The sequence below is a fragment of the Ovis canadensis genome, chromosome 3 (assembly GCF_042477335.2).
Source record: "Ovis canadensis isolate MfBH-ARS-UI-01 breed Bighorn chromosome 3, ARS-UI_OviCan_v2, whole genome shotgun sequence".
Lineage (NCBI taxonomy): Eukaryota > Metazoa > Chordata > Mammalia > Artiodactyla > Bovidae > Ovis > Ovis canadensis.
Window position 1 is genome coordinate 176,246,035 of NC_091247.1, and position 26,466 is coordinate 176,272,500.

Here is a 26,466-nt window from a genome sequence, read left to right on the forward strand (position 1 = left end):
ATTTCTGCTTTAATTCTATACCTATAGGTTTCCATATCAGCCCAGTGTCCCCATAGAGAATTCAAAGTTTCAGGGAGGACCACTCAGCCAGAACAATTAGCTGGAACTTAGTTCACTTTGGAAAGTCATCTCTTAGCTCCCTGTAAGAACCAATGCCAGTAATTTTCTCTTCTCAGATTTACTTTAGAAAACTTCTGCCAAGTGTTTCATGTTTTCTATAAAACTTTTAAAAAGATAAAGCATAAAATTAAAAAAAAATTAGAAGCATATTCTCCTTTAAAGTATGATCCATAACTTATCAAAATGTCATAGACATCAAGGGAACTATATTCATCTTCTATGAATATGGATATAGAACAATATTGTGAATTAGGCAGAATTGTCTTTGATACCCATTTTCTTATTTAATTTCACATTTTTGTTTTGGCATTGCTACTCTCAGATACCCCTCAACTTTCTCCTTGCCTCCTACAGCATATAGACCTGACTGTCCTCGCACATTTCTTCAACCCTATTCCATATCATAAGATGCACTTCTGAACACTGCTAAGGTTAAATGCACTAACCTCACCAGTGTGAGCTGCATTTTACTAGGAATCAGAGCCCCCATTGAGTTCAAGCCAAAAGCAGACAAGTCCAGTTGTAGACCTGCAGGCTTCTGTGTGCCAGGAGAGGAGGGTTTTCAGACCTTCTAGAATCCTCAAATCAGAGTTTGCAGGTCAGCAACCATGGTAAGACTGCTCATGGCTCCTTAAATAAGCCAGCAAGGCCAAACCCTCTTCTCCTCAGAGGTCTGAGTGTTGCCTTTACACTGGATGATCAGTTTATCAACATTCTCAGTCCTCTAACCAACCCTCCGAGGCAACACTGAATAGGAGACAGTTTTGTGAATGATTAAAATAAGTTCATCAATCATTCTGTTCACTTGCAAGTACAAGTGCTTGAAGTATAGCCTCCATTGTTACTTCCTTCCTAATCCAAGATCCTTCCTAATCCTAGGAGCTTTAGCTCCTAGGTAGCCTGTCCTAAATTTTTTTCAACTGTTCCTCTACATTTTAACTATACTTCTTATTACTTAAGTCTTATGATCAGTTATATATGTGTGTGTGTGTGTGTGTGTGTATATATTTAATAAATTGATTTTGTTGTGCAGGTTAATTCAGAATTGGTGGACTAGAAGAAAAGTACGACAAGAACATGGGCCTGAAAGGAAAATAAGTTTCCCACAATGGGAAAAGGACTACAACCTTCAGCCGATGAATGCCTACGGACTCTTTGATGAATACTTAGAAATGAGTATGAAAATAGTCTATTTTATTCTATTTTTAAAAGTTTATTGAATTTTAGTTGATTTACAGTGTTGTATTAATTTCTGTTATACAGCAGGGTAGTTATACATATGTATATTTTTTCATATTCTTTTCCATTATGGTTGACTATAGGATATTGCATATAGTTCCCTGTGCTCTAGAGTAGGACCTTGTTTTCTGTTTTATCCTATTAATTATAAATGTGAATTCTAGCTCTCTAGCTGCATTTAACTAGACATCCACCATTACTGTTGAGGCTGACAGTTTGGAGGGATTCTTGAGCTAAATGCAGAGGAAGGGTATCTTGCTTTAAGAAACTTTATTGATAGAAATAGTGCCAAGTCACTTCACATTCTTCACGCATTGTGTCCTGTCCCTTGCAATAAATCACCAGAAGAAAAGAGCTGAAAACCTGGAGAACCAAAGAAAAAGGAGTGATCACTCATGGTATGATTGATTGATTCATTCAGCACACATCTTTTTTTAAAAAACTGAAGTATAGTTGATTTACAGTGTTGTGTTAGTTTCAGGTATAAAACAAAGGGACTCAGTTATGCATATATATATTAAAAAAACATATTCTTTTTCATATTCTTTTCCTACAAGACATTTACTATAGTTCCCTGTACTATATAGTAGGACCTTGTTGTTTATTTTATATATAGTAGTTTGTATCCAGCAGACATCTTTTGAACCATGTTATGTCCAGACTTTATGTTTGGCACTAGAGATACAGAAGGAATCAGGTACAGTCGTAGCTCTCAAAGAGTGCTCCGTGGCGGGAAGTCAGAGATGTGAAATGTTAAGTGCAATTAAGTAGCAGAGATGCTGCAGGATGAGTTGCTAGTAGATAGAATGTGCTGTCATTTCTCTTGGAAAGGGTGGCAGGAATCTGGGAATGTATAAGCTTAATGCTACACTTCCATTGAAGGAATCTCATTTCTCTGTAGTCAAACCCAAGCTGTTTATTTTACCATCTATCTGAGAGCATGGACTTTATAAACAGATTGGTGGTGTTCAGTCACTGAGTCGTGTCCTACTCTTTGCAACGCCATGAAATACAGCATGCAAGGCTTCCCTGTCCTTCACTATGTCCCAGAGTTTGTTCAAATTCATGTCCATTGAGTGATGCTGTCTAACCATCTCATCCTCTAATGTCCTCTTCTTTTGCCTTTGATCTTTCGAAGAATCAGGCTCTTTCCCAATGAGTCAGCTCTTTGCATCAGGTAGCCAAAGTACTGGAGCTTTAGCATCAGTCCTTCCGTTGAATGTTCACGGTTGATTTCCTTTAGGACTGACTGGTTTGATCTCCTTTCAGTCTATGACACTCTCAAGAGTCTTCGTCTGCTGCTGCTAAGTCGCTTTAGTCGTGTCCAACTCTGTGTGATCCCATAGACGGCAGCGCACCAGGCTCCCCCGTCCCTGGGATTCTCCAGGCAAGAACACTGGAGTGGGTTGCCATCCCAGCCCCTCACTTATTAACTCTGAAACCTTGGGCAATTGCTTAATGTCTTTGTCTCACTTTCCACTTCTCTATCATGGGGATAAAAAGAGTAACCACTTCAGTGTATCTTTGTGTGGACTAAATAATTTAATGCATGGAAAGGGCTTAGAACTATGCCTGGCTCAGAGTATGTACTGGATATATGTTAACCATGTCATTATTATTATTTTTCTTTGTATCTTCCAAGGGAGAAAAACAACAAAATATCTTGGCAGATACAATGAGTGTGGATAGATTTTCTTGTTTTGGGTTTTTTTTTTTCTAATTATGTTTAAGCTCTGAGACATTGGGGTGGAGGTGGGAGTAAGGGATGGGCAAGATGCATTAATTCTGAAAGAAGCAGTTGTTTCTGGGCAAATCTGAAAATTAAAGGAGTGGTAGAAGTGATGCTTAATGTTTCTCGGATCGCTTATGTCCTATGTATCTACCGGTGTTTTAGAGTTTCAATTACAGAATGGCATAATGGTATAACTTGGAGAAGAAGTCAATTTGGGCATTAATAATAAAACTTAATAAAATGAATTCATTAAGAGAACTAACCACTTGGAGGTCTCTTAATGGATTCTTCTCCCATAAAGAAGGAAATGAACAGTAATGTTGGTGTATAGAGTGCTTGAAAAGAAACTGTTATGGGGTTAGAACTGGTAGTGCTCCAAATACTACAGTAGCTTTGCAGCAAGAAGCAAATCTCTGAAGTATCACAAGAAGACTAGTGAATACTAATCGCTTGCTTCTGTTATTATTTTTTGTTATTTTCTTAATGACCTTCCTGCTTTGTTATATTTTTAAAAAATGTTTTCATTGAAGTAGAATATAAAGTGAGAAAGGCATGTAAATCAAAAGTGTATGTATCAATGAATATTCACAAAGTTATGCATAGATGTAACCAACCTATGTAGGTGAGGAGTTAACATACTACTGGCATTGGACCCAAAGCCAGTCCACTGCCTGGCTTTGAAAATCATTCTGTTGGAAGACAGCAATACCCATTTATTTACATATTATCTATAGTTACTTTTTAAATTTAATTTTTATATTATAGCTGATTTACAGTGTTTTGTTAGTTTCGGGTGTACAGCACGGAGGTTCAGTTATACACTGTTGTTGTTTAGTTGCTAAGTGGTATCTGTTTTGCTACCCCATGAACTGTAGCTCCCCAGGTTCCTCTGTCCATGGGATTTCCCAGGCAAGAATACTGGAGTGGGTTGCCATTTCCCTCTCCAGGGGATCTTCCAGACCCAGAGATCAAACGTGTGTTTCCTGCATCGGCAGGCAGATTCTTTACCACTGAGCCACCAGGGAAGCCCCTCAGTTCTATATGTATATATAGATATAGATACATATCCTTTCTTTTTCAAATTCTTTTCCCTTATAGATTATTACAGACTATTGAGTAAAGTTCCCTGTGCTATGCAGTAGGTCTTTGATTATTTTATACATAGTACTATGAATATGTGAATAACAAACTCTTAATTTATCTCTTCTCCCCAGCTTTCCCGTTTGGTAACCATAAGTTTGTTTTGGAAATAAGTTCATCTGTATCATGTTTTTAGATTCCACTTGTAAGTGATATCATATAGCATTTGTCTGTCTGACTTACTTTGCTAACAATATTCTCTAGGCCCATTCATGTTGCTGTAAACGGCATTATTTCATTCTTTTTAATGTCTGAGTAATATTCCATTGTATATGTGTACCACATCTTTTTCATCCAGTTCTGTCAACAGACATTTATGTTGCTTCCACGTCTTGGCTATAGTATATACTGCTTTGATGAACACTGGGGTCATGTATCTTTCGGAATTATGGTTTTCTATGGCTCTATTCCCTGGAGTTGGATTGATAAATCATATGGTAGCTCTACTTTTAGCTTTCTAAGGAACCTCCATACTGTTCTCCATGGTGGCTGTACCACTTTACATTCCCGCAAAGCATGTAGGAAGGTTCCCTATTCTCCACACCCTCTCCGGCATTTGTTATTATAGACCTTTTGATGATGACCATTCTGACTGGTGTGAGGTGATACTTCATTGTAGTTTTGATTTGCGTTTCCCTAATAAATAGCAATGTTGAGTGTCTTTTCATGTGCCTGTTGGTCATCTGTATGTCTCCTTTGGAGAAATATCTATTTAGATCTCCTGACCATTTTTGATTTGGTTGTTTTTTCCATAATACGCTGCATGAGCTGTTTGTATATTTTGGAAACCAATCCCTTGTTGATGACTTCATTTGCAAATATTTTCTCCCATGTTGTAGGTTGTCTTTTCATTTTATTGATGGTTTCGTGTGCTCTGCAAAAGCTTTTAATTAGGTCCCATTTATTTTCATTTTTATTATTCTAGGAGGTAAATTCAAAAATATATTCCTGTGATTTACGTCAAAAAGTGTCCTATGTTTTCCTCTAAGAGTTTTATAGTATCTGGTCTTATATTTATTCTTTTATATGTAGCTGTCCAGTTTTCCCAGCACCACTTATAGAAGTCTTTTCTCCATTGTATAGTCTTGCCTGCTTTGTCATAGATTAATTTACCATACATGCATGGGTTTATTTCTGGGTTTTCTGTCCTGTTCCATTGATCTGTAATTCTGTTTTTGTGCCAGTAACATGCCAGTAACTGGCTCACATCAGTGACTACTCCCCAGTACTTCTGCCACCATTGTCCTTGTCCCCACAGTGAGCCACAGCCATCCGTTGGAGATCTTTCACCCCAGGAGACACTCCAAGGCCAGAATGTAGGTCTGGGTCAGGTTCCTATGAAGTCACTGCTTTTTCCCTGCCCAGTGCATACGAGATCTTGTATGTACCTTCTAAGAGTGTTGCTTGCCTCAGTCCTGTGAAGTGCCTATGATCAAGATCTACTGGCATTCAAAGCCAAATATTCTGCTGAGGGTTTTTCCTCCCAGTGCCAGATGCCCAGACTGGGGAGTCTGATGTGGAGCTCAGAACTGTTACTCCTATGGGAGAACCTCTATGATACAATTATTTTCTCTTTCCAGCAGGTATGGGATTTGATTATACCACAAAAGTGTCCCTCCTACCGTCTTGATGTAGCTTCTTGTCTTTGGATACAGAATGTGTTTTCTCATGGGGTGTAGTCTTTTTTGTTGATGGTTATTCAACAGCTGGTTGTGATTTTGGTGTTTTTATGAGAGGAGGTGAGCTCAAGTCCTCTATTGTTTTGCCTCTAACTGGTATCAAACCTTTTTCTTCTTCTGTCATTGATTTTTAATTCTGCTGTGGTCAAAGGATACTCTGTGGTATTTTAGGCATTTAATATATGCTGAGATCTGTTTTATGCCCCTGCATATTTCTGTTTTGATAAGTGTTTAAAGTGTGTTCTGCAATTGTTGAGTATAATCTTCTATGTCTATTAATTGGCAAGTTTAACTGTGTTGTTCAAATCTTAGATTCATGTCCTATTAAACTTTGTCTATTTCCTCTACTAGTTACCAAGAAGAGAGTGTTAAAGTCCACAATCATACTTGAGAATTTTTTCTTAAGCTCCTTCTAGTTTGGTCAATTTTTACTTTACATACTTTGAAGCTGTATTGTTATGTGCAAACAGTTTAGGATTATTCTATTTTACTGTTGAGTTGAGATTTTAGTCATTCTTTATCTATAATAATGTAATATTTTGAAGATGTGATGGGCAAGCAGCTAAGGAACTAACTGTAAACGCCCTCCAAGGACAGAACTGAGCCTCTGTGGTCATTGGCAGAGAAAAAGGTCCACCCTGTTCTGTCACAGCCAGGCAGGTGGACTGAGCTTTACAAAAACCATACCCCAGGACTAACTTGGCTTAACTCATGACCACACTGATCATCTCCTTCTTTGCTGCAAAATAACATCACTAAGAGCAGAGATCAATAACTTATTCTTAAAGGGCTAGACAGTAAATAATTTTGACTTTGGCGGTCATGATGCAAGATTGAGGCCATTATATTTTAAATGGTTTTATAGGTATTTACATAACTACTTAAAATGTAAAAACTATTCTTAACTCACAGGTTTAAAAAAAGAAACAAAGCAGAGAGTTATCCAGATTTGGCCTTCAGGCTATAATTTGCTGACCCTTGATCTAGAACTTTTATATGTCTGGCATACAATAGAAATTACTAGACCTAAAGACAATTGAAAGAAGCAAAGTAAGTATAAATTCTTAGCTGGGGTAGGTGTCTGCTATTTCAAAGATGAAAGCAGAGTGTGTGTGGTCAAACACCATGAAAAATCAAGGAAATGTGGTATTACATAAAGAAAAATAATATTTCAACCTAAGTGGTAAAGAATTCAAAACAATTGTAAAGAAAATCATTGAGCTACAAAAAAATCATGGGGAGGTAGTCCAATGAACTTGCAAAAAAAATTAATGAACAGAAAGAGTCCTTTACTAAAGAGATTGAAATTATAAAAGAGAAACAAATTATAGAGCTGAAAATTCAATGAATGAGATGAAGGTAACAGGACAGACCAGATGGAAAAAAGAATAAAATGACTGGAGGATGCTGCTGCTTCTAAGTCACTTCAGTCGTGTCTGACTCTGTGTGAGCCCATAGACGGCAGCCCACCAGGCTCCCCCGTCCCTGGGATTCTCCAGGCAAGAACATTGGAGTGGGTTGCCATTTCCTTCTCCAATGCATGAAAGTGAAAAGTGAAAGTGAAGTCGCTCAGTTGTGTCCGACTCTTAGCGATCCCATGGACTGCAGCCCACCAGGCTCCTCCGTCCATGGGATTTTCCAGGCCTACTGGAGTGGGTTGCCATTGCCTTCTCCAGACTGGAGGATAGGAATATAGAGATAATTCAGTCAAAAGAAGACAGAAATTGACTTTTTAAAAAGTAAAGAAACCCTATGCAAACTATCAGATTCAATCAGACAAATGTGAGAAAATAATTGGTATACCAGAAGAAAGTGGGGAGTAGGAGCCAGAGAGTTTATTTTAAAAAAATAACTGGGAACTTTCCAAACCTGATTCCTCTGCCATCTTGATTTTGAAACCTGAGATCAAATTGCCAGCATCCATTGGATCAAAGAAAAAGCGAGAGAATTCCCGAAAAACATCTACTTCTGTTTTATTGACTACGCCAAAGCTTTTCTTTGCCTGTGTGAATCACAACAAACTTGTGGAAAATTCTTCAAGAGAGGACCACCTTACCTGCCTTTCTCTAATTATTAGAGAAATGCAAATCAAAACTACCATGAGGATTAGAATGACCATTATCAGAAAGTCTACAAATAATAAATACTGGAGAGGGTATGGAGAAAAGGGAATCCCTCCTGCACTATTGGTTGGAATGTAAATTAGTGCAGACACTATGGAAAACAGTTTGGAAGTTCCTCAAGAAATTAAAAATGGAGTTGCTATATGATCCAATAATCCCACTCCTGGGCATATAATGGGACAAAACTAGAATTCAAAAAGATACATATACTCCTATGTTCATGAAAGTGCTATCTATAATAGCAAGACATGAAACAACCTAAATGTTCATTGCTAAATGAATGGAAAGAAGTTGTGGTATATATATACAGTGGAATACTACTCAGCCATAAGAAATAATGAAATAATGCCATTTTCAGCACGTGGATATCTAAAGTAAGTCAGAGAGAAAGAAAAATACCCTATGATATAACCTAGAAGAAATAGATCAGTTTCTAGAAATAACCTACCAAGGCTGAATCAGCAAAAAAATAGAAAATATGAAAAGATCAATAATGATTAAAGAGAGAGAATCAGTAATCAAAAGTCTCCCAACACAGAAAAACCACAGGACCAGTCAGTTTCACTGGTGAATTCTACCAGACATTAAAAGAAAACAAATCCTTCTCACTTACAAAAAATTGAAGAGGAGGGAACACCCCCAAACTCATTCTTCAAGGCCAGCATTGCCTGGATACCAAAGCCATATAAGGATACCACAAGAAAAGATAACATTGGACCAATATTCTTGATAAATACAACTGCAAAAATTCTCAAAATATTAGCAAGCCAAATTCAAGAACACAATAAAACAATTGCATATTACAGCCAAGTGGGATTTATCTGTGATGCATGACTGGTTCAACATATATACATTTTAATGTAATATATCAGATTAATAGGATGAGATACAAAAATCATGATATCTCAATAAATACAGGAAAAGAATTTGCAAAATTCAACACTTTTATGATTAAAAAAGAACCCTTGACAGATTGTTGTATGTGGCTAAAGCTGTTGGCCACACTCTTGACTTTTGCCTGCTATAGCTCTGGAATCAATCATTTCTCCAAGGAGCCCTGGTTCCTTTTACTAGAGAATGGTATTTAGAAAACTTGAGATATGATTACTACTCCTAGGGTGCCATTGCTTCCAGGCTCAGGGAGCAACTGTTTTTCAAGTGTCCTGGCCATCTTTCTAGAAGATATGTTCCCTGTGCTTTGGGAGAACATAGGGCTTCCCAGGTGGCACCAAGTGGTAGAGAATCCACCTGACAAATGCAGGAGATTCAAGAGCTGCAGGTTCAATCCCTGGGTCAGGAAGATCCCCTGGAGGAGGAAATGACAGCCTACTTCAGTACTCTTGCCTTGGAAATCCCATGGACTGAGGAGCCTGGTGGGCTAGAGTCCATGGGGTCACAGAGTGGGACACAGCTGAAGTGACAGGAAATGCACAAGCACATGGATTAAAACAGTGACCTACTCAGACTACTAAGCGTCTGAAAATAGTACTGGAAAGCCAATACGCTCTGTTCTTTTTCCTTCCCTAGTTCTTCAGTTTGGATTTACAACTATCTTCGTGGCAGCTTTTCCCCTAGCACCACTTCTGGCCTTACTGAATAATATAATTGAAATTCGACTTGACGCTTATAAGTTTGTCACACAGTGGAGGCGACCTTTAGCTTCAAGGGCCAAAGATATAGGTAAGTTGGATTTGGGGGTGTTTTTAAAAGATATTAATCGTCTGGTAGATAAAATTAAAAGCCACTAACTTTAGATATTTATATATAGTTTCCATGTAAGATGACTAAATCTTGCAAAAGAATAATTAATATTAGCTTTAAATAATATTAGATAACAAGTACAGTTACCTGTTTGAAAATTTATAAATTCCAGTGCTAGAGAATTTGTGCTTGAATAGATTCTCAGTTTGGTTGTTTCTATCCTAGGATGCTAGAATTTAAAAATTGGATTTATTACCACTTCCTTTTGAAAGTAGATCTTGCACTTGCTTCAGTTAGTTTTGCTCTTTCCTAAATGTCTGCCTGAGTCACAGGAAGAAGGGTCCCATTTTTCTAGAGGCAGAGATGGCTTTTGGTTTTTGACTAGATGTGCTAAGTTGAACCAGGTGTCTTTTATTCATTTCTGCATTCGGTGCTTCATATAGAGCTGGCAGGTGCCCAGCCAGTGTGTGTGGAAGAGAATTCAGTGTGGAAAAAAAAAAGAATTCAGTGTGGACATTAGCTCAGTGGCCTCAACCTCCAGATGAAACAGACAGACATTCAGTGAGCACCTACCTTGGGTCATGCATCAGGAACTTGGTCCATAAAGATGAACTGGAAGGATCCTATACTTACCCAGAGGATCTCCTAGTCTGGTGACAGCTTGACACTGCATATGCCAGCCAGTCTTAGCAGATGGTATTTGGTACCTTATCATCAACCAGAATTCTCTCCTTATGTCTGAAGCTGATTGAGTTTTAAGTCATGAGCATTGGCACGTGCATGCAAATTTCTTCAGTGTCAAGGTGTTTACAAGCAGAAATCTTCCTTCTGGTTGCAAGTATCAGTATTTGGAATGATGGAAGGACCCATGGAAAGGACTATTGAGAATTAGTTACCCCAGTTGTTTTCATACTTATTTGCCTCTGCTGTTGTATATGGAATTAACTAACACTTCTCTTTGAATAGGAATTTGGTATGGGATTCTTGAAGGCATTGGAATTCTCTCCGTTATTACAAATGCATTTGTGATAGCTATCACATCTGACTTTATCCCTCGCTTGGTGTATGCTTATAAGTATGGACCTTGTGCGGGCCAAGGAGAAGCTGGGCAAAAGTAAGTTTGCCATAAAGCCATCATGGAATCCCCATTCCCTAGCCATTGTGTATGGTTGGACACCCAAGTCCAGGACAAGAAGGCTTGTTGTAGGGAAGGTGGAATTATTGGGAGTCATATAGATCATAAAAGTTTTAGATGGAATCAAATGTGAGAAGAGCAATTAATCATTTTCCCACTCTTGCCCACCATGAATTTAAAAATGTGTGGTATGCTGTGTAGCAAAAAGAAAGTAGTACATGATGTATAGTTATGCCATTTTTATGAGTTTGTAAAAATATAATTTGATTCCCTTTGTGCCATTAGGTAGACTCTGCAAATTTTATATGGGAAATATGCAACCACATGCCAGGTACCCATAAAGTACTCAATAGATACTTGTGGAATAAGTAACTGAATGCTTCTCTCCTGGCTACTGACTTGACCAGTGTCAATATTATCATAGGCAAAGTGGGTAAACTTAACTCCCTGAGAGATCAGTTCTATAGCATCACCTCAGTGATCCCCAAAGCTGTATTTCTGGTCAGATAAAGCCTTGACAAGATCATAACATGTCCCCTAGCTTTCCCTTCTGTTAATACATCCTTGGGAAAAAAAGATATAAAAAGTCCTAACATACTTCAATGGGAAATAATACAACAACCCTGTTTGGTTAATGTCACAATAATCTAATTGTGGGGTTTAAATGTCTGTAGCTTGGAGTGGAACGTGTGTTGGCGTCACAGGATCATTTCAGTGCCCCAGAAATCATCTCACTTGGATTATTGCTTATTCACACAAGCAGCCCTGCCTCTTGGCTTACTGGTTTGAGCCAAATTAATTCATCATCTGTAGCTATTATAGTTCCATCAGCCCTCAAGGAGCACACTGCTACCAAACGGAGTTGGCTGAATTCATGCATGTGTAGTCTAGGTCCAGCTCACAATCCAGTTATTTGAGGAAATTTCTATAAAATTCATTACTACACTAGCCACGTGCTTGTTAAACATGTATACTCTAGCAACATTAAGTGAGCATACCTTCCCATTTTAAGAAAGATTTAAAAACTTATGTTGTACTATGTACGCATTTCTTTCTAACTGTAACCGTTGTCAACATTTTGTGCTTGACTTAGCCTAGAAAAGCTTACCTATGTTCAAGCCACATTCACGTATGTTTTGATTCTCAAAACAATTCAGGGAGTGAGGACATGTATTATTACCCTCATTTTGAAGAGTAGAAAGAGATTGAGAGATTAAATCCAAAATTACAAGGCAGGCCTCATCCTGAACCTCATAGCTCTCAAGGCCTGTGCCAATAAACCATTATCCAACTCATCAATAGTCAACTCCGTGGGGTTTAAATTCCAGTGGTTATTCCCATTCTTCCCTTATTTCAAATATTGTGAAACCTGTCTTGTTCTAGAGGGAACCAAAAAACAAAGTAGCAACATTATGAACAGTTAATAGTGAATCAATTCTTTAGACTTTTGGCAGCCTATTAGATTTAAGACAGTGTTCATGGTGATTAGAATTAATCTAAATGGCCTCATTTCAGTTTTATTGTGCTCTCCAAGCGCCCCCCTTTTTTCAAACCTTTCTCTTAACATTTGCCGCCTTCAGTATTTATACATCTACTTTTTAATCTTCTACTTCATTGTTCATTTTTGTTTTCAAGTAGTTACATTTGTCTGTTTCTCCATGAATCTTATTTTCTGCCCCACCAGCTACTCTATTATCCTTTTCAGGTTTCTTCTTTTTCCAATTTAAAAATGCTTCAGAGATGACTGAACTCATAGAGCAGCAGCATTATCAAATTTTAGATGTCATAGGCTTCTAGGGTAGCATGTGCAGTCATAGTCAAATCCCATTCATGATTTAGTCCAGTTGTAGAAATGTCATATTTCAATTTAAACTGACCCTAAGTCAACAGTACTCCAACGAGACCCATCACCTTTCTCTAAACCTCCAGGTTTCCTTCAGGCCTCCTTACCTTTCAGGCTTCCCTGGCTCCTCCACAGATGAGAATTTCAAGCCTACATCCAGGGTCATTCAGTTCACAGGCCCCTTGTCCCTGTGACAGCGTGCTTCAGTTACTCTTAGTCATATGTTCCAACTAGTCTCTCCACCAGCACAGATGCTCTGCAGACAAGTCTTCAGTGACACAGTGAGGAAGACAGTCTCATTTTCAGCCAGATCTGGAACACTGTGGTTTGAGGCATGGTCTCCACACCGTGGATACAGAAGAGTATTTCAGATGTTGTCACCTTCCCTCTTAAGACACTCTGTCTTTCCTGCTGCCTGTGATCAGACTGTTTATTGTTTATAAAATGAAGTCACTTCCTCTTTGAGGGTATCTTCTCAGGAGCCCTTTAAAAAAGAGCTTAGATAACTGAAATCACATCTGGGCAGACATCAGGAGGCAGAAATTGTGAAATAAAATTGAAGGTGCAAATTATAAAATTGTTCCTGCCAATCAGAGTTAAAATTTCAATCAACAAACTAAATTTTTTTTCCCAGAAAGCACAAATAACTGATTTTATCAGTTTGATCCCTTACCCTCAATGAATGCATCAAACTAATTACTTTGGTATCAGATAGACATAGATTACAGTTTGGGAACTTTCTCTTACAGTTTGGCAACATTCTCTAAGGATATATGCAGGCCCAAGAATTACTGTGAGGTATGTACCTGGTGTACATGATGTAGTGATAAATAAAGTCAAGCTAATTTTCCTGTAGAAATAGTGATCTCATAAGGAGTTACAGACTTGATCAAGAACACTGCTCAAATTTTCACAGAATGGGTTATGAATATCTGAATGAACTATATTTATAAACTATAAATCAATTCAATAGATCAACATCATAATCAGTTGTAAAGTTGTATTTCAAAAGATAAAGCTGAGGGTTAAGTGAAAGTGTTAGTTGATTAAGTCATTTATTATAGTCATCTAAAAAACATGTCTGACTTTACATGCACAAACCTGATCTCATTTCCCCTGGATTTTTTGCCCTTTCGCCCCATGCTTTGTGAGTCACAATGCCTAAAACCTCAAAAGCAAATTTATTTTGGCAGAATTCAAAGATACTCTGCAGTGAGTTTGACCTGGAATCAACAGATTCAAAAGTCTCAACTTCTCATTCTGTTCTCTCCCAGATAATAGTTATAGTAAGTATAATAATGAGTGTGTGTGTTAGTCACTCAGTCGTGTCCAATTCTTTGTGACCCCATGGACTATAGCCTGCCAGGATTCTCTAGAATTCTCCAGGCAAGAATACTAGAGTGGGTTGCCATTCCCTTCTCCAGGGGATCTTCCCTATCCAGGGATTGAACCCAGGTCTCCTTCACGACAGGTAGATTCTTTACTGTCTGAGCCACCAAGGAAGCTGAGTATAATAACTATCTCTAGTTCATCCTTTTCCCCCATAGTAAAGGATGGAAAGCAATAAATAATGAAGAGTGTTAAAACCAAAATTCTCACATTTAAATATGTCTTCTCAGACATTTGGACAAGGTATGCACTCTAATTCAAACAATGCTGCCTTTTCATAAGACGTTTTTCTGAATCTCCTTTTTTAGAAATGCCTGCGGAGGCTACCTGCCAGCCCCTTAAGGAAATTATTATTTTATGTTCCCCGGAAACACCTCTTCTGTTTGATACCTTTTCTCCATTCCTCTCACTCCTCCCTGATGATCAGTGCAGCCTCATCTTCCCTGTGTCTCACTTGGAGCTGGGGCTGAGTCACACTGAGGGTACACAGACCACCGGGCAGCAGCCTGAATAGCAGACCTGGGGTCTGCCGCTGCCTGCGGCCTTCCTGCCGTAACAGGAGGCCACTGTGCTGACACGTGGCTGCCACTGGGCACGAAGCACACCATACAGCGAAGCGTGGGAAACCTCACTTCCCTGAATTGATGGTCGTCCCAACTATTTGATGTTGGCGAGCCAAGATTCTCCCACAGTGGAAACAGAGAACTGCCTAGACACTTCAGCATTAGCAGTCCTCCTCCTCCTCTGGTTATGAAAATAACATGGAAAAAAGACTTATACAGTTGACAATTATGTATGTATGTACTAGCTTCACATGTAACGCTTTGGACCCAGAGGGAGTACATGCCCACTAAAGGCATATTTTCAGCTTGATTTATGAGTGACATCAAATGAATATGCTTAATATACAGTTCAGTGACATATCCCTTTTATTTTGAGGCTTTAAGGTGTTCAGCCCATGAGACAGGTATTTCATTTCAATTTAAGTTCTCAATTGAGGTTTTTGAAACAGAGCCGCCATTAGACAAGCAGCTTTAATATTAGTAAAGCTCAGGGCTGCTGTATGAGAGAAGAGTGTAGGAGGGCCTGGAAATAATTATTCCATCTCAACAATGGCCTGTTTTTTTGCCAGTTTCCAGAGCACCTTTCCCTTCCCACAGCCCAGCTCCTGAGAAGACTCTGCTCTGTATTTCACAAAACCGGCTCCCTCTCTGACAACTAATTATCAGCAAGATACTGATTTGTTTTCATGTCATGTTCTAGGCAGTTCATATATGAGGGAGAAATCATTTCAAATTACCCTTTTAAGGAGTGATGGGGAGGCCTGCTACCAGTGGGAGAAGGGCATGTTACACACACACTGATCATTACTTTCACTCATGAGTGACTTGACAAATGAGCCCTTCTGCTTGGTTCACTTAAGGCCAGCCTTTTCTTCACATACAGAACCCATGTCCTCTCAGAACTATATCTGTGTCATCACTTGGGTTTGATATTCAGCAACTTTGATTAATCACATCAGACATATTAATGAAAAGAGTCTGAAAGCCATTATTTATTCTTTCAGTTGATAACTACTTGTTGACCTCTTGCTAGATGCATGCAATAAAATGAGTAATAGCCACTCACGTTTATTAAGATCTGGCTATATGCTAAGCAGTATTATCAGAGTATATAAGCAATACATAAAAAGGTATGTTTTGCACATATCATTCTATTCCCACAGTGACCCTATGAGGTGGCACTTTTGTTGCTTTAAAGAAGTTGCATAATTTGTCAATATGACATGGCTAGAAAGCAGCAAAGCTACAATATATGAAAGCCCAAGTTTCTTGTACTGTAATATACTGAACCCCCAGCACAGGCTGAAAGCCATGTCCTCAAGAAGCTTATAATCCTAGGTAATAATTTTATTCCTGATCCATCTTCTAGACCTTGATAGAACCCCTGGTACTTTAGGTCCTCTCCAATCAAATCCATTAAATTCAATATTTACTGGATTCCTACACTGCGTGAGACTATCCTAGAATACCAAAGTATCGATGACACCTCTTGATCCAAAAATAAAAACACTACAGTCCAAAGGAGAAGACATACATGTATGCAGCCAACTCTAGGATAAGCTATATGGCCTATATAAGCTATAAGCTAAATACAGCAGGACCACAGAAGGGAATGAAGCTTCTGACTAGGCATATTAGGACATCTTCACACAAGAGATGGCATCTCAGCTAGCCATCAGAGGATGGACACTGTCACCACTTGTACGAAATGAGTAAGGAGTCCCAACAAAAAAGACAACAGAAGCAGAGGCATGAAAGCATATGATACATGAAGGAAACATAATCTAGCATGATTGTAGCATGGATGAATTGGGGAAGGGGTGTCATATCCATACCAATTATATTCAGGTTATTATAAGAAAGCATGTGCTGTGCTCATTCACTTCAGCCGTGTCCAACTCTTTGCGATCTATGGACTGTAGCCCACCAGGCTCCTCTGTCCATGAGATTCTCCAGGGAAGAATACTGGAGTGAGTAGCTATGCTCTCCTCCAGGGGATCTTCCTGACCCAGGAGTCGAACCCATTTCTCTGGTGTCTCTTGGATTGAAGGGAGGTTCTTTACCTACTGAGGCACCTGAGAAACCCCACACAAGAAAGTATAGACAACCAGCAATGAAGGAATGTGATTATGTGTACACGTATGTGTGTATCTATGAAAGAAGTAGTGACCTAATTTATACTGATTATGCAATGCTTTCACCGTTTCACCAAAGCATTGTTTGGGGTAGTGCTGTTCTATATGATGATTCTGCACAAAAAGGACCAGAACAAAAGAAATGACTTGTTTCTCATTTAACATAGCCAGGGTTTTTCAGTGTATTCCAGCTTGAGTGCTGTGACAAGAGAGGGTCAGGTAAGACACCTATAACTGCAGGAATTTCTAGCAAGTAGACCCTCGGTGGATTGGATGCAAAGGTGATCAGAGTCCTAATTACAGAATCTGTTTTCATTTTCAGGTGCATGGTTGGCTACGTGAATGCCAGCTTGTCTGTATTCCGAATTTCTGACTTTGAGAACAGGTCTGAACCTGAGTCTGATGGCAGTGAGTTCTCGGGGACTCCTCTCAAGTACTGTAGGTAAGTGTAGCACACTTACCCTCAGCTGGGCTGGCTCTGTCGTGGGGAGGTGTTGCTCAGATAACAGCCTTTTTGACTGAGCAGCTTAAAGCAGGGGTTCTCAACTATACATTACAGTCCTCTGGAGGATTTTTAAATCTCTTCACCAAGCTGTGACCCACACGGATTAAATCACAATCTCAGAGGTGAGTCCCAGGCTTCTAGATCCAGGAAGCCCATGTAAGAGGAACCCAAAGAGATCCCCGCTAAGACATTATAGTTAAAGTGTCAAAAGTTAAGAGAAGTAGAGAATATTAGAAGCAGCAGAGAAAAGTAACTTGTTACACACAGGCATATCTCATTTTTGTGCACTTCACAGATACTGCATTTTTTAAAAGTTTAAGGTTTGTGATGTCTCTGATAGCTCAGTTGGTAAAGAATCTGTGTGAGACCCCGATTTGATTCCTGGGTTGGGAAGATCCACTAGAGAAGGGATAGGCTACCCACTCCAGTACTCTTGGGCTTCCCTTGTGACTCAGCTGGTAAAGAATCCTCCTGCAATGCGGGAGACCTGGGTTCCATCCCTGGGTTGGGAAGATCCCCTGGAGAAGGGAAAGGCTACCCACTCCAGTATTCTGACCTGGAGAATTCCATGGTCTGTATAGTCCATGGGGTCGCAAAGAGTTGGACAGGACTGAGCAACTTTCACTTCACTTCACAAGGTTTGTGGCAATCCTGGGTTGAGAAAGTCCATCAGTGCTGTTTTTCCAATAGCATTTGATCACTTTGTGACTCTGGCACGTTTTGGTAATTATCACCATATTTCAAATTTTTTCATTATTATATTTGCTGTGGTGACCTATAATCAGTGATCTTTGGTGTTACTATCGTAATTGTTTTGGGGTGCTACAAACCATGCCCATGTAAGAAAGACAGTGGATTTACTTGATAAATGTTATACGTGTTCTGACTTACTTTTTCCCTGATCTCCCTCTCCTTGGACTCCCCTCTTCCCTGACACAAGAATATTGAAATTAGGCCAAATAACAACCTTTCAGTGGCCTGTAAGTGTTTAAGAGGAAGGAAAGCCTCACGTCTCTCACTTTAAATTAAAAGCTAGAAATTAAAATTAAAAGCAAGAAATGACTAAGCTTAGTGAGGAAGGCATGTTGAAAGCAGGGGTAAGCCCAAAGTTAGGCATTTTAAACCAAACAGTTTGCCAGGTTATAAATGCGAAGGAAAAATTCTTGGAGGAAATTTAAAGTGCTACTCCAGTGAACACCCAAATGAGAAGTAAAACAGCCTCACTGATGATCTGAAGAAAGTTTTAGTGATCTGTACTAAAGATCAAACCAGCAACAACCTTTCCTTAAACCAAAACTTAATCCAGGGAGAGACCCTCACTCTTTCAGTTCCGTGAGATCTGAGATAGATGTGGAAGCTACAGAAAAGTTTGAAGCTAGCAGAGGTTGGCAGAGAAGGCAATGGCAACCCACTCCAGTACTCCTGCCTGGAAAATCCCAGGGACAGAGGAGTCTGGTAGGCTGCCATCTATGTAGTCACACAGAGTCGGACACGACTGAAGTGACTTAGCAGCAGCAGCAGCAGCAGCAGCAGCGATTGGTTCATGAGTTTAATGAAAGAAGCTACCCCTATAACATGCAAGTGCTAATGTAGAAGCTGCAGTTATTTATCCAGATCTACCTAAAATATTTAATGAAGGTGACTACTGTAAACAACAGATTTTAAAGATAGATGAAACAGCCTATATTTGGAAGAAGATGTCATCTAGAACTTTCATAGCTAGAGAGGAGAAGTCAATGCCTGACTTCAAACTTCAAAGGACAGGCTGACTGTCTCATTAAAGAGTTAATGAAGCTGGAGACTTGAAGTTGAAGCCAGTGCTCATTTACCATTCTGAAAGTCCTAGGGCCCTTAAGAATTATGCTAAGTCTACCCTGCAGGTGTCCTATAAATGGAGCAATAAAGCCTGAATCACAGAAAATCTGTTAACAACATGGCTTCCTGAATATTTTAAGCCCAATGTTGAGACCTACTGCATAGAAAAAAGGTTCCTTTCCAAACATTGCTGCTTAAGACAGACTAAATGATAAGAGTAGAAGGATGTGAACTCACCTCTTCTTACAAAAACACCAAAATCACAAATAACTGCTGAACAACCATCAACTAATAACTACAGAAACCTACAAAAATAGATATTCTACACCCAAAAATAAAGAAGAAGCCACAACAGGATAGTAGGAAGGGTGCAATCATGATAAAATCAAATCACAGCCACACCAAGTGGGTGACCCACAAACTGGAAAAGAATTATACCACAGAAATTCTCCCACAGGAGTGAAAGTTCTAAGCCCCATGTCAGGGTCCCCTGCAATGGCAGGCAAAGCCCCAGAAAATCTGGCTTTGAAGGCTAACAGGGTTTGATCACAGGAATTCCACAGGTCTGGGGAAAACAGAAACTCCCACTCTTAGAGGGAACACACAGGGTCTTGTGTGCACCAGGACCCAGGGAAATAAACAGCAACCTCATAAGAGCCTGGGTCAGACCTACCTGCTAGTATTGGAGGGTCTCCTACACAGGCAGGGGGCAACTGTGACTCACTATAGGGACAAACACACAGTCAATGTAGTTCTAAGAAGTACTCATTAGCATCAGCCTTCCTGGAGGCCATCATTTTCTCACCAAGACCTGGCCTCACCTAACAGCTGGCAGGCCAGGACTCAGGCCAACCAACCAACCAAGTGGGAACATAGCCCCACTCATCAGCAGACAGGCTGATTAAAGTCTTCCTGATCACACAGCTGCCTGATAAACACACCTCTTAACATGGTCCTGCCCAGAGTGACAAGACCCAATTCCACCCACCAGTGGGCAGGAACCAGTCCCTCCCACCAAGAAGCATGAACAAGTCTTTTAGACCAGTCTCATCCACCAAGTTGAAGGCAACAGTAGAAGAATTATAATCCTGTAGCCCTCAGAATGGAAACCACAATCACAGAAAGTTGGACAAAATATGACAGCCAAGGAATATGTCCCAAATGAAGGAACAAGATAAAGCCTCAGAAAGACAACTAAATGAAGTGGAGACAGACCATCTACCCTAAAAAGAATTCAGAACAATGACAGTAAAGATGATCCAAGAGCTTAGAAAAAGAATGGAGGCATAGATCAAGAAGATAAATATTTAACAAAGACCTAGAGCTAAAGAACAAACAGAGGTGAACAGTACAGTAACTGAAATGAAAAATCCACTAGAAGAAATCAATAGCAGAATAACAGGCAGAAGAATGCGTAAGTGAGCTGGAAGATAGGATGGTGGGAATCACTGTCATGGAATAGAATTTTTAAAAAAAGAATGAAGAGAAATGAGGACAGTTAAGAGACCTCTGTAATTGTGCCAACATTTGTATAACAGGGGTCCAAGAAAGAGAAAGGACCTGAGAAGATATTTGAAGAGATAATAGCTGAAAACTTCCCTTACATGGGAAAGGAGTCACTCAAGACCCAGAAATGCAGAGAGTTCCTTATGGGATAAACCCAGGGGGGAACATGCCAAGACATATAGTAATCAAGTTGACAAAAATTAAAGACAAAGGAAAGATACTAAAAGCAATGAGGGAAAAACAGCAAATAACATACAAGGGAATTCCCATAAGGTTATCAGATGATTTTTCAGCAGAAACTCTGCAGGCCAGAAGAAAGTGGCACAGTGTATTTACAGTGATGAAAGGGAAGAACCTACAACCAAGAATACTCTACTCAGTAAGACTCTCATTCAGATTTAACAGAGAAATCAAAAGCTTTACAGACAAGCCAAAGCTAAGAGAATTCAGCACTATCAGACCAGCTTTGCAACAAATGCTATAGGAACTTCTCTAGGTGAAAAAGAAAAGGCCACAGCTAGAAACAAATTATGAAGATAGGAAATCATCCCATACACAAATATGATATCAAAACCAGCAATCTTGAGAAAAGGTGAGCACAAATGCAGGACACTGGAAATGCATGTGAAATTAAGAAACCAGCAATGTAATTGTTTATATGTATGTGTGTGTACATATATAGATTGCTATATCAAAACCTCATGGGAACCACAAACTGAAAATCTACAATAGATACACACAAATTAAGAAAAAGGAATCCAAACACAACTCTAACGGTAGTCATCAAATCACAGGAGAACAAAAGAGGAAGGGAAGAAAAGTGAATTACAAAAATAAATGCAAAACAATTAACAAAATTGCAATAAGAACATACATATTGATCATCACCTGAAACAGAAACAGATTAAATATTGCAATCAAGACACAGACTGGATGAATGGATACAAAAAACGAGGCCCATATATATGCTGTCTACCAGGTGGCTCAGTTGATAAAGAACCCACCCACAAACACAGGAGACAAGAGATGCAGGTTCGATCCCTGGGCTGGGAAGATCCCCTGGAGAAGGAAGTGGCAACCCACTCTAGTATCCTTGCCTGGGAAATCCCATGAACAGAGGAGCCTGACAGGCTATAGTCCACAGGGTTGCAGAGAGTCAGACACCACTGGTGCACGTGCACACACACACACACATAAAGACCCACTTCAGATCTAGGGACACAGTCAAACTGAAAGTGAGAGGATGGAAAAAGGTATTCCATGCAAATGGAAGTCAAAGGAAAGTTGGAGCAGCACTACTCATATCAGACAAGATGGACTTTAAAGACTGTTACAGGAGACAAAAGAAGAGGACTACATAATGATCAAGAGATCAATCCAAGAAGAAAATACGACAATTGTAAGTACATATGCACTCAACAAAGGAGCACCTCAATACATAAGGCAAATACTAATAGCCATAAAAGGAGAAATCAATAGGAACACAATAATAATGGGGGACTTTAACACCCCACTTTCATCAATGGACAGATCATCCACATAGAAAATCAGTAAGGAAACACAGGCCTTAAATGACAGACCAGATAGACTTATTTATATTTATAGAGCATTCCATCTAAAACCATCAGAACACACATTCTCAAGTGCACATGGAGCATTCTCCAGTTTGATCACATGCTGGGCCACAAGGCAAGCCTTGGTAAATTTAAGAAAACTGAAATCATATCAACCATCTTCTCTGATTATGAGATTATCTATCAGCTACAACAACAACAACAAAAAACTAAAAAAACACAAACACGTGGAGGTTAAACAATATGCTCTTGTACAACCAATGGATCACTGAAGAAATCAAAGAGAAAATTGAAAAAAGAGAGACAAATGAAAACAAAAGCAGGATGATCCAAAACCTGTGGGATGCAGCAAAGGCAGTTCTAAGAAGGAAGGTACAGCAACGCAGTCTTACCTCAGGAAATAAGAATCTCAACCGAATCTTACACCTGAAGCAACTAGAGAAAGAAGAACAAACAAATTCCCAAAGTTGGTAGAAGGAAAGAAATCATAAAGATCAGAGCAGAAATAAATAGAGACAATGAAAATAATAGAAAAGATCAACGAAACTAAAAGCTGATTCTTTGAAAAGGCAAACAAAATTGATAAATCTTTAACCAGACTCAGCAAGAAAAAAAGAGAGAGGGCTTGATAAAATAAAATGAGAAATGAAAAAGGAGAAGTTACGATGAACACGACAGAAATACAAAGGATCAGAAGAGACTACTACAAGCAACTATATGCCAATAAAATGGACAACCTAGAAGAAATGGACAAATTCTTAGAAACTACAATCTTCCAAGACTAAACCAGGAGAAAATAGAAAATACGAACATACCAATCACAAGCACTGAAATGGAAACTGTGATTTTAAAACTACCAACAAACCAAATGAGTTTGAGCAAGCTCCAGGAGATGGTGATGGACAGGGAAGCCTGGTGTGCTGCAGTCCATGGGGTCACAAAGAGTCGGACATGACTGAGACTGAACTGAACTGAACAAACCACAGTCTGGGGCCAGACTGCTTCACAGGAGAATTCTATCAGATATTTACAGAAGAGTTAACACTATCCTTCTGAAACTGTTCCAAAAAATTGCAGAGGAAAAAGCACTTCCAAACTCATTCTATGAAGCCATATCACCCTGATATAAAAACCAGATAAAGATACCAAAGAAAATTACAGGTCAATATCACTGATAAACATAGATGCAAAAATCCTAAGACAAAATACTAGCAAACTGGATCAAACAATATATTAAAAGGATTATACACTATGATCAAGTGAAATTTACCCCAGAAATACAGGATTTTTCAATATTGGCACATCAATCAGTGTGGTATATAACATCATATATTGGAGAATAAAAACCATATGGTCATCCCAATAGTTTCAGAAAAAGCTTTTGACAAAGTTTAACACCATTTATGATTAAAAAAAAAAACTCTCCAGAAAATGGGCATAGAGCAGACATGCATACATGCACAGCAAGTTGCTTCAGTTGTATCTGACCCTTTGTGACTTATGGACTGTAGCCTGCCGGGCTGCTCTGTCCATGGACTCTCCAAGCAAAAATACTAGAGCGCATTGCCATGCCCCCTCCAGGGGAACCCAGGGATCAAACCCATGTCTATTACATCTCCTGCATTGGCGGGCATGTTCTTTACCACTAACACCACCTGGAAGGCCCAGAGGGGACATACTTCAACATAATAAAGGCCATATATGACACAGAAGAACGATACAAAAAAAAGATCTTCATGGCCCAGATAACCACAAAGGTGTGATCACTCACCTAGGGCCTGATATCCTGGAGTGTGAAGTCAAGTGGCACTTAGGAAGCATCACTACGAACAAAGCTAGTGGAGGTGATGGAATTCCAACTGAGCTATTTCAAATCCTGAAAGATGATGCTGTGAAAGTGCTGCTCTCAATATGCCAGAAAATTTGGAAAACTCAGCAGTGGCCACAGGACTGGAAAAGGTCAGTTTTCATTCCAATCCCAAAGAAAGGCAATGCCAAAGAATGTTCAAACTACTGCACAGTTGCACTCATCTCACACGCTAGCAAAGTAATGCTCAAAATTCTTCAAGCCAGGCTCAACATTACATGAACCAAGAACTTCCATATGTTCAAGCTGGATTTGGAAAAGGCAGAGGAACCAGAGATCAAAGTGTCAACATCCGTTGGGTCACCAAAAAAGCAAGAGAGTTTCAGAAAAACATCTACTTCTGCTATATTGACTACGCCAAAGCCTTTGACTGTGGATCACAACAAACTGTGGATAAAAGAGATGTGAATACCAGACCACCTGACCTGCCTCCTGAGAAATCTGTATGCAGGTCAAGAAGCAATAGTTACAACTGGACATGGAACAACAGATTGGTTCCAAATTGGGAAAGGAGTACGTCAAGGCTGTATATTGTCACCCTGCTTATTTAACTTCTATGCAGAGTACATCATGAGAAATGCTGGGCTGGGAGAAGCACAAGCTGGAATCAAGATTGTGGGAGAAATATCAATAACCTCAAATATGCAGATGACACCACCCTTATGGCAGAAAGTGAAGAAGAACTAAAGAGCCTCTTGATGAAAGTGAAAGAGGAGAGTGAAAAAGTTGGCTTAAAGCTCAACATTCAGAAAACTAAGATCATGGCATCTAGTCCCATCACTTCATGGCAAATAGATGGGGAAAAAATGGAAACAGTGACAGACTATTTTCTTGGACTCCAAAATCACTGCAGATGGTGATTGCAGCCATGAAATTAAAGGAAACTTACTTCTTGGAAGAAAAGCTATGACTAACCTAGACAGCATATTAAAAAGCAGAGACATTACTGACAAAGGTCCGTCTGGTCAAAGCTATGGTTTTTCCAGTAGTCATGTATGGGTGTGAGAGTTGGACTATAAATCAAGCTGAACACTAATGAATTCATGCTTTTGAACTGTGGTGTTGGAGAAGACTCTTGAGAGTCCCTTGGACTGCAAGAAGATCGAACCAGTCCATCCATCCTAAAGGAAATCAGTCTTGAGTATTCATTGGAAGGACTGATGCTGAAGCTAAAATTCCAATACTGTGGCCGCCTGATGAGAAAAACTGACTCATTTGAAAAGACCCTGAGGCTGGGAAAGATTGAAGGTGGGAGGAGAAGAGGACGACAGAGGATGAGATGGTTGAATGGCATCACTAACGTGATGGTCGTGAATTTGAGTAGGCTCTAGGAGTTGGTGATGGACAGGGAAGCCTGGTGTGCTGCAGTCCATGGGGTCGCAAAGAGTCGGACACTACTAAGCGACTGAACTGAACTGATGACAAAGTTACAGCTAACAAAATACTGAACGGTGAAAAACTCAAAGCTTTTCCTCTCTGACCAGAAATAAGACAAGGATGTCCACCTTCACCACTTTTGTTCAATATAGTTTTGGAAGCCCTAACCAAAGCTCACAATTAGTGACAAGAAAACTCATGAAACTGCAAAACTCCCTGGTAAAGGTCAATATATAGAAAACGTAGTGGAATAATCAGTTATAAAGTTAGTATGAAAGTTATAGGAAAAAAGTCCAAAAAATGACTATAACTACAATAATTAGTTAAGGGATACACAAGATAATAAAAATGTGAATTGTCACATTAGAAACATAAAACATGGTCAGGGGAGCTTTAGAATGCTAAAAAGTAGCACTTTAGAAAACATTCAAACTTAGGTTGCAATCAACTTAAAATCGACTGTTATAAATACAAGCTGTTATATGTGTGCCTTATGCTAACCACAAAGCAGAAACCTATAGTACAACACAAAAGATAGTAGACTCTAATGATAACACTGAAGAAAGTCAAACCCAAAAGGAAGAAAGCAAGAGAAAGGGAAAGGAACAAGGAGAACTACACGATAGCCAGAAAAGAAGAAACAAAATGGAAATAAGTAAGAGTGGCTGAATGGAAGAAAAAAGTAAGATATCTGTGTGCTGCCTACAAAAGACTCATTTCAGATGCAAAAACACAAACAACTCAAACATGAAGGGATGGAAAAAATGTATTTTGTGAAAATGGAAATCTAATGAAAGTTGGAGTATCTAGACTTACATCAGACAAAATAGACTTTAAAACAAAATAATAACAAAAGACTGTCATTACATACTGATAAAGGGGTCAACCCAACAAGAAAATATATTTCCCAACACAGGAGCACCTAACTATATACACCAAATATTGACATGCCTAAAGGAAGAAATAAACAGCAGTACAATAATACTAGGGGACTTTTATACCACAGTAGATCATCCAAACAAA

General features: G+C 39.2%; 1 protein-coding gene across 1 annotated transcript in view; it reads left to right on the forward strand.

Moving 5' to 3' along the window:
• Positions 1–26,466, forward strand: part of ANO4 (anoctamin 4) — a 444,323-nt gene that overhangs the window by 395,787 nt on the left and 22,070 nt on the right. Inside the window, exons 24-27 of the mRNA XM_069585151.1 lie at positions 1,154–1,296; positions 9,561–9,713; positions 10,701–10,848; positions 17,122–17,241. Of these exons, the coding sequence (XP_069441252.1) occupies positions 1,154–1,296; positions 9,561–9,713; positions 10,701–10,848; positions 17,122–17,241 (564 nt within the window). The remainder of the gene's footprint in view (positions 1–1,153; positions 1,297–9,560; positions 9,714–10,700; positions 10,849–17,121; positions 17,242–26,466) is intronic.